The 13,927-nt window shown below is 27.6% G+C and overlaps 3 protein-coding genes across 5 annotated transcripts; 2 read left to right on the top strand and 1 right to left on the bottom strand.

Annotated features, from left to right (window-relative positions):
- The first annotated feature begins 149 nt into the window (after positions 1 to 149).
- LOC124945912 (26S proteasome non-ATPase regulatory subunit 13 homolog A-like) lies at positions 150 to 3,811 on the top strand. Of its 2 annotated transcripts, XR_007099999.1 has the most exons (7): positions 150 to 389; positions 1,765 to 2,211; positions 2,695 to 2,775; positions 2,917 to 3,113; positions 3,186 to 3,285; positions 3,378 to 3,617; positions 3,691 to 3,811. XR_007099999.1 is itself a non-coding variant. In XM_047486435.1 (6 exons), the coding sequence occupies exons 1-6, from the start codon at positions 240 to 242 to the stop codon at positions 3,564 to 3,566; spliced, it is 1,164 nt and encodes a 387-aa protein (XP_047342391.1). In that variant the 5' UTR covers positions 150 to 239; the 3' UTR covers positions 3,567 to 3,811. The 2 variants fall into 2 exon arrangements, 1 of the variants encoding a protein (XP_047342391.1); XM_047486435.1 differs by having other exon boundaries at positions 3,378 to 3,811.
- Positions 3,812 to 5,436: 1,625 nt separating this feature from the next.
- Positions 5,437 to 6,241, bottom strand: LOC124946031 (protein PAM68, chloroplastic). The gene has a single exon (XM_047486583.1). It carries the CDS (start codon positions 6,239 to 6,241, stop codon positions 5,576 to 5,578), a length of 666 nt encoding a protein of 221 aa, XP_047342539.1. The 3' UTR covers positions 5,437 to 5,575.
- A 24-nt stretch (positions 6,242 to 6,265) lies between these two features.
- LOC124946032 (cadmium-induced protein AS8) lies at positions 6,266 to 7,484 on the top strand. Of its 2 annotated transcripts, none has more exons than XM_047486584.1 (3): positions 6,266 to 6,452; positions 6,713 to 6,959; positions 7,058 to 7,484. In XM_047486584.1, exons 1-3 carry the CDS (start codon positions 6,450 to 6,452, stop codon positions 7,246 to 7,248), a joined length of 441 nt encoding a protein of 146 aa, XP_047342540.1. In that variant the 5' UTR covers positions 6,266 to 6,449; the 3' UTR covers positions 7,249 to 7,484. The 2 variants fall into 2 exon arrangements, with proteins under 2 accessions (XP_047342540.1, XP_047342541.1); XM_047486585.1 differs by having other exon boundaries at positions 6,442 to 6,570.
- Positions 7,485 to 13,927: the final 6,443 nt, after the last annotated feature.

The following is a 13,927-nucleotide window of genomic DNA, read 5'->3' as shown; positions in this document are numbered from 1 at the left end:
AAATAACTTTCACATAATCAATAAAATTAAGTAATTATAAAAAATAAAAAAAATACTATTCTAACAAAATGCAAAATCAAATATGAAACCCTTAAGAGGGTTTTATGAGATTCGAAATGTTTAAAGACTCTTGAAGAAATAAAAAACAATTCTTTTAGCACAAGACTCCAACCGCACTCAAAGAGTCTCTCTTTATCTCTCTCTTTCTCGCCGCTTGGGATTTACAGTTCTGCTAAGCGATGGCCGCCCTTCAGTACCTGGATTCTATGCGCACTTCCAATCCAGAACTCGGCGATTGGTGCAATACTCTCGCAGATCTTTACGAGAAGAAGCTATGGCACCAGCTCACGCAAAAGCTCGAACAGTTCGTCGCTCTCGCTGCTTTCCAGGTCACCCATTGCGTTAATTCCGTTTTTCTCAACTATTTCTCTTCAAATTATCCATTTCGATGCTGAAATATGTTCATGTGTGTGATTCTGCATGTCCAAGATTCCTGCTTTCACACATTTCAACAGTTGCTCTTATTATTTCAACCGCCTAGATTTGTAATTCTAGGGTTTTTTCCTTTTGGGTTCCTTATTTTTTTGTTCTCAAAATCTTTGTAGGGTTCTAGGTCGACACAAAACATTAGGTTTTAAGGCAAAATTAATCAACTGTTGAGACTTTTAACAGGGAGCTTGGAAGTTTCCAATAGGGTCTATGTAGATGGAGTTTGGATTAGCAGAATCTTCTTGTGTATATCCATGGAATTTTTGGTCTGCCTCTTTTGAACTAGTTTTATGGAATTGAATGAGCTTAAATAATTTACTCTTGGAAATCTCTTACTTTTGATATGGGATCAAATCACCAACATTTAGAGTGAGTTGTTAATGACCTATTGTGCTAACATTTTATCTGTCTTTGTTTGACTACTACAATTTAGCATGACCAACCAATCTGAATTTATATTAATATTAAAGAGAATGAGCGGCTCACTTTGTTATCTTTTTCTTTTGATACTGGATCAAAGCTTCAACATTTGGATCAGGATGTTTATGGCCTCCTGTGCTTGCTTTCACCAGGCTTTGGATGAATACTATTGCGATTCAATAGTTAAAATTGGATTGTGTATTAATGTCAAGTAATTTATGACCATAGTTAAACTTTTACCTTATAAGACCAACTATTGTAGAAACAATGAAAATAAACAGTTGTTGAATGAGCTTTTATTTCAATGGTTTAACTCTATTGTCACATGGATGGGGAAATAAACCTGAATTGCGGATATGTCAATTTGGCTTGGAGGCATAGCATCGCTAGATATGACTAATAATTTTCAGAAATCTTACGAATGTAGTTGAGTGTAGATATTTCATATTTGGGAATATAATACTTGATGATCCCCTGCGGCCTTAGAATTTAATAAGGCTTGAGCTTAAAATTTAGTTTTATATCCCAATCAACACATCAATCTGGAATGTTTTAGCTCAACCGTCTGACATTTAAATTGTCTTATTGTTTTGCATCAAATGTTGGAGCAATTTGTATGTTTTCCTTAGAGTGGCATGGTATCAGAGGCATTCTGATTTTGGTACAGGATTGTTTCTTGTGAAATTGTTTACTTGTAATTCCTGGGTTCTTTTATTTTTCTCTGTTATGATGACATATTTCCTTCAAGCTTGGGTAATGGCTTTGCTTTATATTATTTTATTTTTATATTTGAGTTGATAATTATGACTTGTTTTTGTTTAAGTTTGTACAATAAACATTATTGCAAAATTTCAGGCTGGTGACGCTCTTATACAATTCTACCATAATTTCATAACCGACTTCGAGACCAAGATCAATCTTCTCAAGTTGGCTCATTTTGCTGTCATAGTCTCTAGGAAGTACGCAGAGAAAGAGGCTGCTATTAGTTATCTTGAGGAAGTTATTGAAAAGCTTCGAGCTACACGAGAGTTGCGCATTGAAGAGCCTGTACTTTACATAAAAATGCAGATTGCTGCTTTTAAGCTCGAGCAGGGAAACCAGAAAGAATGCAAGAAGTTCTTTGAAGAAGGAAAGATCACCCTTGACAGCATGACTGATATTGATCCGTCTGTTCATGCAATCTACTATTGGGTTTCATCTCAGTACCATAAATCTCACCAGGAATTCGCTGAATTTTACAAAAATGCTCTTCTATATTTGGCATATACATCAGTGGAGTCCCTTTCAGAATCATTCAAGCTGGTAACACAATCTGTTATTTTATCCACAAAGTCTACTGTCTTTTACATCATTTGATAATTCCTCCATGCTATTTAGCCCGTCAAATAAAGAATCATTAACTGATCAAGTGCATTCCAGGGAACCTTCCCTTGTATAATTCTGTTTTTCTACAAGGACTTCCTTTAGCTCTCTTTCTAGTTTCATTACGCAGAACTTTTTTGAAAGAGTTACCTTCAACAAGGTTACTGTTCATAGTGATAATCTATCTAGTTCACGAGCCACATCAATATTTCAGGATTCATGATGCAACTGTTTAAATTTCCCATTTCTGATGGAGCATTACTTTGTGGTGCTTTAATTTTGATGGTTGATTTTGTCATTACTTTCTTGTTTTGACCAATTGGGATTTTCTTAAATTGACTATATTTCAACACTTTCTTGTTGTCTCGAGCTTCATGTTGTTCCAATGGTTGCTAATGAAATTTTTTCCCTCTATATCTTTAGGATTTGGCCTTTGATTTGTCTCTAGCTGCACTGCTTGGAGAAAATATATACAATTTCGGGGAACTACTAGCACATCCAATCGTAAGTTTTCATTGATGAATATAAGGAAGTTGTCTAGACATATGCTGCTCTTTCCTTGGGTAGAAAAAATATAATTTTGGTTTAACTGTAGTCCTTGAGCCTTTATTTACTTGTTGGAATATCCCCCATTGATTGTATCAGGTAAAGTCTCTTGTGGGAACGAATGTTGAGTGGCTTTACCATATTCTTGAAGCCTTCAACTCGGGTAATCTGACTAGGTATCAAGAATTATGCCATGTGCATAAATCTCCTCTGAGTGCGCAACCTGCGCTTGTGGCAAATGAGAAGAAGCTGCTTGAGAAAATTAACATATTGTGTCTAATGGAAATCATCTTCAGGTATTAATGTAATGTAATGATTGCAAATAATTGAGTAACTAACTTTAACTAATGGTTTCATTGGGATTTCAGTCGACCTGCTGAAGACAGAACCATTCCTCTAAGAGTCATAGCAGATTGCACAAAACTTTCAATCGAGGAAGTTGAACATCTTCTGATGAAAAGTTTGTCTGTAAGTCTTTTATTACTTTCAAACATGCTTGTGCAGGATTTATTATTATGTGTTGAGAAGTATTGATTAAAAGATTATGGATGCATAAACAGGTTCATCTTATTGAGGGCATAGTGGATGAAGTTGAAGGGAGGGTTCATGTTTCGTGGGTGCAGCCTAGGGTTCTTGGACTATCACAAATAAAATCATTGCATGACCGTCTTGACGTTTGGACTTATAAAGTACGCACTGCCTTGTTGTCCGTTGAGGCTGAAACACCCGACTTAGTTGTCTCCTCCTGATCAATTGTTTTTTTATTCCCCCCTCCTTGGTCTTCTGTTTGTTTAAAGCAGGTACTCACATTTTCATTTGCTTTTAGTAATTTCTCAGACCATCTATTTTTACTTTTTTTTTTCCGGAGGAAAGCAAGCAGTTAGCTTCATGTACTTCATATCATAATTGAGTTTAATTTTATAAACTTAGTAGTAGTGTTCAATGAGCAATATCTGTCAAATTGAAATACCTCTGCTTGGATTTGTATTTTCAACGACTCGGTTACTTTCTTACCCCCAGTTGTATTAAATATTGGGTTATAAGGCATATGTTTTTTTACATTTAATTGTGGATAATGTTATACTGCTTCATGTTTATCTTTCAACTGTTGGGACTTGGGAGGGCTTGTATAGCCTTCTTACTTTTAGGAGGTTCAAGTCATATGCACCAATAAACAATTATTGAAATTGTAATTTAATTATTCTCAAAAGAGGCTCCATTGTAGAGTTTATATTGAGACGGTGGGGAGTTTGTTTGTGAAGAGAAAGTTCATACGAAAGTTGGGCAAATTGAGGATATGGTGGTTGATGGGCTGCATTTTATATGAATAAGTGGTTTAAAAAAAAATCCAAATGGTGAGCTATTTCATTTGAAATTTCTAAAGATTGTTAATTTTGATGATATGTTTCATTTGAGTTTTCACAATAATGTTGCTGTGATTATGCTTTTAAAGAGTTTTAATGATAAAAGTTGTTTGTTTATGTCCATTCACCACTAGGTTTTCTTATTTTATTTTAAAAATAAAACTGATTTTATTAATGATTTAAAAGTACATAACAAAATAATTCAGTAAAATTTATAATTTATCTCAGAAACTCTTAATGATATAAACATTAGCAACAATTCCTCCTATTATCAAACTGGTGGTTTTGAACAAATAAATTAAAATACTGAAATTGACCCAAAATTTACTAGTTTCATGTTCTCTGTTTACTCATCATGTTTAGGTGTCACATTATACTAATTTTCTTTGTGTGATCTGACCGCATTGAATTACAATTTCTATCGAGTGACGGGATAGAAGGACCTTGTTGTCACGATTCGGTTGTTCATCAGATTCATTTCTCCTTAAAGAGTGGCACGATTTGGTCTTTAAACAAAATCTTAATGTGTTTAAACTTATCTACTAGTTTCATGTTCTTTGTTTGCCCATCACGTTTATGTCACATTATACTAATTTTCTTTGTGTGATCTGACCGCATTGAATTACAATTTTTATCGGATAGAAGGACCTTGTTGTCACGATTTGTTGTCACGATTCGGTTGTTCATCAGATTCATTCCTCCTTCTTAAAGAGGGGCATGATTTGGTCTTTAAACAAAATTTTAATGTGTTTAAACTTTTTACTCATTCAAGACTTTAAAACAGTTAAAAAAACTTAAAAAATACTATAACAAAGTCCATTAATAGATCTAAGCTTGAACATAGATGAAAGTGCATAATGTAGAACATAGATGATCAGGAAGAAAAGAATTCAACTTAAAATAGTTTTTTAAAAACTTGTTAAGTCATATTTATAAACACTATCCAATATATAACAAATTGATTTTTTTTCTTATTGTTTATCATAAAATTTTCAATTACAAATAATAGCCCACCTAGAAGAAAAGATCAAAACCTAGTACCCAAAAGATTCAAAATCATATTGTTTATAATAATTGGTCTTATTTATATATGTTAGAAATGAGGTAGAGTGATTTTAGTTTATACATATAAATAATCAATCAATTTATTTGAAAAAATATATATTTTTTTTATCTTTTATATAATTTTCTGTCATTCTCCAAATTTATAGTCATTTATCTAAATTTACTTTTTAAAAAGAGTGAGACACTAAAATGAGTTAATATAAAATATAATTATGAAAATAGATTGAGCATACAAAATGAAGAAGTCATTAATAAAATCAAGAATTACTTCTCTATATGAAAAACCCTCAAAACTCCAATTAAGAAAGAGGGAGAGAAAGTTTTAGCAACTAATTGTTCTTCGATCCACGGCCGCCGCCGCCACCGCCGCCCCTTAGAGATTGCCAGAAAACAGGCCAATTACTCTGAGCCTCTTTCCAACCAAGAAGGGATCCTTCCCTCAAAGGATCCCAGCTGGCGGAGACGATTCCATAGCTGATCCCTAAAAGAGCTGTTCCAAAGAAGATAAAGGACACGATAACAGGAATCCAAGTCGGCACGTCAATCTTCAACCCTACTTTCAAGTAATAGAAGAAAGGGAAGAACAATATCCCCACGAATAGAGGAATCCCAACTGATAATCCAATCCTGTTAATCATCCTATTCGTCACCACCTCCGGAATAATCCCAGCTTCCCCTGTTTCTTCTTCTTCTTCCTCTTCCTCCTCTTCTTCTTCATCTTCATCGTCATCTTCATAGTCTTTTCTGGGTTTCCTTTTCCGATTGGGTTTCTTTCGCCGGGAAGGACCAAACCCTTTTGGGGAATTACGAGTTGCTGAGAGTGGTGTCAATTGGATAAAGATTTGCTTAATTGGTTTTGCCCTGTAGATTGATGGAGTAATTAGAACGTGTTTGGATAAGGATGGAGAAGAAGGGAAGAGGGAAACTCTGATGAAAGAGACGGCTTCCATGGCTACTCTGCTCGGTGGTGCTCGCCAACATTGGTTGGTTCTCATTTAAAGCTTTATCTAAATAAAAAGAAGGGTTACTTTTGGGTCTGTTTGGTTGCTCAAAATTGAAAACAAGTCATGTATTCAATGGGAAGAAAATGACAAAAAGGAAAGGCTAAAACAAAGCCGTCACGTTTCCGTCTTCTCCAATCCGTTCACAGTTTGATAACGCAAGCTCTTCAGTTCAGTTCCTATCCATAACATCGCAATTTTCATGGTATGCTTATAGATTGGCTTCTCTTATCGCTTTCCAATATACCCTTTTCCTTATAGCTAGTATTTGTCTTGCTGAAACCCTAGATTTGATCTTTGTTTCTGTGATGAAAACCTAATGGGTATTTTCTCTTACTTTCTGGCTTTGAATTGTAGTTTAGAGATTGATTATGATTCAATTTGATGCAAAGACCGTCTCTTCTTTCATTGACAGTAGATAAAGAAAGGGCTATTATAGATTTGGTTTGTCTGTTTGATTTGTAGGTTGTAATGATCATTAAAGGTTTATGCGGAAGATACGAAAGATGGAATCCAGTTCATCCAACAAGCGGAGCTTTCTGGGGAATGGGGATTGGGATCGGTTGTGGAGTTGGTTGGGGTCCTGGTTTTGGTCCTGATGTTATTGGGTATGTTGGAGCTGGCTGTGGTGTTGGTTTTAGTGTTGGCTTAACCCTAGCTGGTTTTGGTATAGGTCTTCCGGCTAGTTATGTATATGGAATTCCTCATAATGGTAACAAATCAATCAATCCCCACCACCAAAATCTGTTGAGGATTTTGCCCAATTTTATTATTAATCTTCTTCTGTTCTTGTTTATTGGTATGATTTAGTGTTCAAGTTAACAAGAAGAGGTGCTATAGAGCTTGGTGGATATAAAGGCATAGATGAAAAGGTACCTAATTTCAGGCATTTTGAGAAAGGGGTAAATGTTCTTGACTTGAAGGAGGCTGTTACTTCCCAGACTAAATATATTTTGGATGCCTTGAGAAATCTAGGAGCTGGTTTCTCTAAATCCTCATAAAAAAAAAGTGTTTGTTCTCTTCTTTGGTTGATGAGCTTGATTTGAGCATGTTCTTATTCTTAAACATTTAAAGAAGCATCAAGATTATTATGGGTTTTGAGAAACTGTGCAAATTGCAATCAGGCTGGACATCATGGTTCTTCTTGAGGAAATTTTGTATTTTGTGTTCGTTAATCTTTTGATTTTCATGGATTTTATTTTTTTTTTATTTTTTATTTCATGGTTAGTTTAGTTGTGTTTAAACTATTCTAATTTTTTTTTATAATACATTGATTATTTTGTTTATGAAGTATGAATCTTGTTGAGTTTTAGAATAGCTTAGGAGCTAAAACCATATGTTGTAAGCCATTGGAGTTCAAGCAGAAACCAATTTCCAAAATAACAAATTGTTCATTATTCCACACTCACCTATATTAATATTTTATTATTCAAATTCAGTTTTTTTTTAATTTATTTATATTTGAACTTATTATTAAATATATATATATATATCTAAATTATTATTTTTATTAAATTATTATTTTTATTAACTTAATTATTTATATTTTGTTATATATATATTTTAAATTATTATTTTTATAAATTTGATCATTTATATTATAATTATTATTTTATATAATATTTTATTATTATTTTAAAAAATTTAATCTAATATATTATATAAATGAGAATTATTTAAATACAACCAACATTATAAAAAAAATGATAATTCAAATATCACCACATAGAGTGGAAAATAACGGGATCAAATATTTTAGAAACAATAATAAAATATAAGTCAAAAATGTTTATCAACGAACAAACTTAAATATTTTAGAAACAATAATAAAATATAAGTCAAAAATGTTTATCAACGAACAAACTTAACCGATTAAGAAAATTATTATGGGACGTTCTCAATAGCACATAAATGAGAGAGAGAAATATGATAACTTTATGATAACTTTTATGATAACTTTATTAGAAATTAATATGGACGTTCTCAATAGCACATAAGAGAAATATAATAACTTTATTTCTAATGAAATTTTGAAAGAGAAGAAAAACTAATGAAGTTAAAGTCAAAATCAGTGTAGTTGAAATGGATAACTCACAAAAGTCTATAATTTTTGAAAGATGTGCCTAAAAAGGTTATATGATATCATAGTTAAATGTATTGAGTAAATTTGTTAATAATTTAGAGAAGAATAATTGTAATTATTTTTATAAATTATTATATATGGTTATGGTTAAAATATTTTAAATATGTTAGTATTTATCAATTATTTATAAGAATGGTATAATGAATATATTTATTATATTATATTATATAAATAATAATTGAAATGTAAATATATATATATTAAAATTAAAATTATAAAATTTATAAAAATAATAATTTAAAATATATATATATATATATATCAAAATATAAATAATCTAATTTATAAAAGTAATAATTAAAATATTTTAATAAAAAATAATAATTTAAATATATATATATATATATATATATATCAAAATATAAATAATAATGTAAATATATATATCAAAATATAAATAATCTAATTTATAAAAGTAATAATTGAAATATTTTAATAAAAATTAATAATTTAAATATATATATATTTAATAATAAATTAAAATATAATAAAATTAAATTAAATTAAAATATAAAAACTGAATTTAAATATTAGAATAAGTTAACCTTCATCAAAATTAGTTTGAGAATTTGTTCTTGAAGCAGAAACAATGCAAATGATAGGATCTATCATGAAAAAATATAAATCAATAATTAAGTTGATGATTAAAATTTTGAAATCTGTTTTTTAAATATTTTTATAAAATAAAAAGTTATTGAGACTAGGGTTTCGAAGTTACTTCAACTCTAATTGCGAAGAACTCGACGTGAAATTGCCCCATTTGAATACACAAAAATATTTTGAGATTGAAAAATCACCGAATAGAATACCTCTCTATTCCGATTGAGATTGAAAAATCACCGATATAGAATATTCCTCTATTCCGATTGGAGTTGAAGGCACATCAGTTAATTTAGAGGTTTATTTCATGATAGTTGATGGTTGAAATTTTGTTTTTTGGCGCGATAAGTCCCCACATACACTTTAACTAATTTATCAGGCGAGTCGTATGACGACTCGGTAAGGGTGTTAAATATTTGATCTTAACTGAATATTAGATTAATTTGAATTTTATTTTCGGTTTTTAAATTGAATTTTAAAACGATTCAAATATGGTTTTCAATTTAATATTCGAGTCGGGGTTTCAACTCGAAAAACTTGAACCAAGATATAATTCGAAAACTTAACTGATGAACATCCAAAACCTATGACCTCATATAGACCGTGGTATTCACATATTTTATTACCGTTACCATGAGAGAATATCAATCTGTGTAAGCTTGAAATAATTTCAATTCCAATAGAATGTATTCCAATTCAAATTCTAGGATTGCCCTAGACTAAATTCTAATCTATTTATTTTTTTATCACTCATTTTCTTTTAATCCAAAATTATAAAACTAGTGATATATTATTTGTATCAATTTTAGTAAGGAGAACTTTAATCTCAAAATAAAGCAAACATAAAATATTTCATTTATTTAGAATTTATTTTTCATTCTCATACATAATTATTTACATGGTACCCAACAAACGCATTTATCAAAGTTGCAAGTTCCGCCTAAAGAATGACCTTCTTTCAGACAATCTTTATTACATTTCACTTCCCAAAAGAAACAGGGACCTTTGAAAGTGCCACTATAAACTTCGCAATTCGATTTCGAAACTGGAGGCCATTTTAAAGTTTGTTCACCTGCATTCTCTGCAAAAAAAATTATTTATTAAATTTTACTTTTTACACTTATTATATAGTCGTATTTTATTTGAATCTTATTAAAAACAAATTAAATCAACTTACGAGAAATTAGAAGAGATAACACCAAAACAAAACAGAATAGCAATTTGTTCATGTTGAACTATAACAATGATATATTATGTTAGAATGAATTGATTCAAGAATATGAGTTACTATTTAAACTAGTGAAATAAGGATAGAAAAGTAAATTATATGTATGATTGTTGAAATCTTGGAGTTATATGTTAAAAAGTGAATATATTTTCAACTTAAAGTCTTGTTTGTTGTGTCATTTTTTTAACTTTATTTTTCACTAAATTATTTAAATAATAAATTAAATTTTATATTAATATTCTTATGCATATATTTAATTATTAATATATTTTAAAATTAACAAATGTTTCTAATTTATTATTTAAATAACTTAATGAAAGAATAACGTCAAAAGATGACGCATCAAATAAGACTTTATTTATTTATTTATTAAAATATAACTTTAAAATTAAAAATATATATATAAAGTATATCAATATATTTTAATTTATAATTAGAATAATTTAATGAAAATAATGGTGAGACTTTAACATGTCTATCATGATATTTAATTTGTGACTATAAATTATGAAAAAATATAAATAATATGACTTTTTATAAATTTCTTTTTTTTTGGAATAAGGTTTAGGGTAGGTTTTGAGGAGTGGAATTAGAAATAGAATTAAAATTAGAATGGATATTGAAATTCTAATTCAGAAAGATTCATTTGTGATGCACACGGATAAAAATATAAAATAAAATAAATTTAATAATAATAATATGTATTCAATGTTTAAATTTTTTAATAAATCACAAATAACATATTAAAATAAAAAATAAAACACTCTCATTCCATATTTTATTTACTTCGGTAAAATAACTTATCTTTTTATATATTTTATTACATATTTTTTTCGAATTAACCTCTCATATATATCGTGACCTTACACTCTCACTTTGGTCAATCAAATATTTGATTCATATTTTTTAACATTTAACATAATGACACACTTTGATCAATCAAATATTTAATTCATATTTGTTAACCACTTTCAATTGATATTGGCCTATTATCCATTGACAAACCACATTTCAATCAAAATTGGTTAAAAGTTTGTACTTATTTTGTTAGGTTGCAAATTTGAAACATACGTATATCATTTTTAATTTTATTTTTAACCGTTTTAAATTTATGGGCGGGTCAACTCACAATTCGATCCAAGTATCCATTGCTCTCACATATATATTCTAATAAACCACAGCTCTCGACCCGACAATCCAGACATTTTAAAATTACGCATCATTATATATATTAGTTAGTTAAAACGTTGAACTTATATTGTTAAAATGTCGCGTTCATCAAATTTAGTGTTCCATTTAAAATATAAAGTTTATTAGTCTAGTTGGTTAAAGGGTTGTACTTGTTTTTGTTAGGTTGCAAATTCGAATCATACCTATAACATTTATAATTTTATTTTAACTGTTTTAAGTTTATGGGCGGGTCAACCACAATCCGACCCAAATATCAATTTGTTCTCATATATATATCCAAATAAATCACAACTTTCGACTCGTTAATCTGGACACTTTAAAATTAAGTATCATTATATATATTTATATATCCAAATAAATAGTTGGACTTATATTGTTGAACTTTCAGTTAAAAAGTTGAACTTATATTGTTAAAACGTCTCATGCTCATTAAATTTAGTGTTGAATTAAAAATATAAAATATTATTAGCCTAGTTGGTTAAAAAGTTGTACCTGTTTTTGTTAGGTCGTCCGAACACTTTCAAATTAAACATTATATATATATATAAAAGCAAACCTTGGGCCCCTCTAATTACTCTAATCGTTCACTTTTAGTCATCAAATTAATTTTTAAAACAATCCGCACCTTCAACTTTTAGAAAATCTCTAATCGCCCTTCAATGAACTTTATTTTTTTGTTTAACATAACGGTTTAAGCATAAAATATTATTTTTTTATATATTATCTTTAATCTTCTTTTTTATATTGATATATATAATTATTAAATCACTTATATATTATATTATATATATATATATTATTAAATTTTATATTTATATAATTATTAATTTTTTTATATAATATATAGATAATATATATATATTATTTTTATCTATATTTATATCTATATAAAATAAAGTTTAAAATAATTTATATAATAAATATATATTTATATATAATTATATAAATATATATAAACTTTAATTAGTTTATATATAATATTTATATAATATATATTTTAAAAGATAATTTGAGAGTTATAAGTATTTTTATACGGTAAAGATTGCCATTACTTTTAACCTTTAAATTATTTTTTTTAATATATATTATATAAGTTATATATATATATATATATATATATATATATATATATATATATATATATATATATATATATATATATATAATTAATGATTAAAGATAATACATATAAATTATTTTAATTTTTGTTATGGATATAGAAATATATATATAATTAAATAATATATATATATATATATATATATAAGAGATTTAATAATTATATAAATACAAAATTGAATGATAATATATATATAATATTATATATAAGCTATTTAATAATTATATATATAAATATAAAAAATAAGATTAAAGATAATATATAAAAAAACAATATTTTAAACTTTAAACCGTTACGTTTAACCAAAATGTTTACGGAATGGTCATTTGTGACCTTTTTAAATGATGAAAAGGCGATTTATTTTAAAAATTAATTTGAGGGCTAAAAGTGAGCGATCAGAGTAATTAGAGGGTCGCCTATGTAATTTTCTATATATATATTATTTTTGAAAAAAAATATATAATAAAAATAATTTTAATATATATTATTATTTTATTGAAATATTGGATTAACACAACCAATTAAGATAGCTCAAATATTATTTTAATTAAAGTTTTGATTTTAATTAAAAATATCGGTTTAACATTTAACTTCGTAGAATCAAAAAATAAATATATTGGTTCTAAAATTTAAAAAAATATATTGATTTAAAACTTTAATCGCGTATTAAATGATAAAATAATAAGTTATTTTACTTGAAAAAACATAAAAAAATAAATGAAATTTCAAATCAAACCTAAAATGAATGGAATTGAGAACTATAAAAATAGACTAAATTGAATTCAATTAAAATTATAATTCCAATTTTAATCCTTAATATATAAACTCTAATTTTTAATATTATAGGGTGTAACAAATTTAAGAAAATTGAATCTCCTAATTTCAATTCTAATGTAAATTTTACTAAACACACCAACTACAAATTATAAAAAAATATATTATTTATAATTTTTCATAATTGATGGTCACAAATTAAATATTATGTGAAACAGATTCTAGAAATGATAGACATGTTAAAGTCTCATCCTTATTTTCATTAAATTATTCCAATTATAAATTAAAATATATTGATATACTTTTTTTTATATATATTTTTTTTAATTTTAAAGTTTAAATCTTAATAAATAAAGTCTTATTTGTTGCGTCATGACGTTATTCATTCATTAATTTATTCAAATAATAAATTAAAAATATTTAAATTTTAAAATAAATTAATAATTAAATATATGCAAAAGAATATTAATATAAAATTTTATTTATTATTTAAATAATTTAGTGAAAAATAAAGTTATGAAAATGACGCCACAAACAAGACTTTAAGCTGGAAATATATTACAGAAATCTATAGTTTACTATTAAAGAAAAAGTGACGGATATAATTCCAAGATTTCAACAATA

Source organism: Impatiens glandulifera, chromosome 7 (genome assembly GCF_907164915.1).
Source record: "Impatiens glandulifera chromosome 7, dImpGla2.1, whole genome shotgun sequence".
In the NCBI taxonomy this organism is placed as follows: domain Eukaryota; kingdom Viridiplantae; phylum Streptophyta; class Magnoliopsida; order Ericales; family Balsaminaceae; genus Impatiens; species Impatiens glandulifera.
Note: the sequence above shows the minus strand (reverse complement) of the source record. Positions and strands in the feature narration are given on the sequence as shown.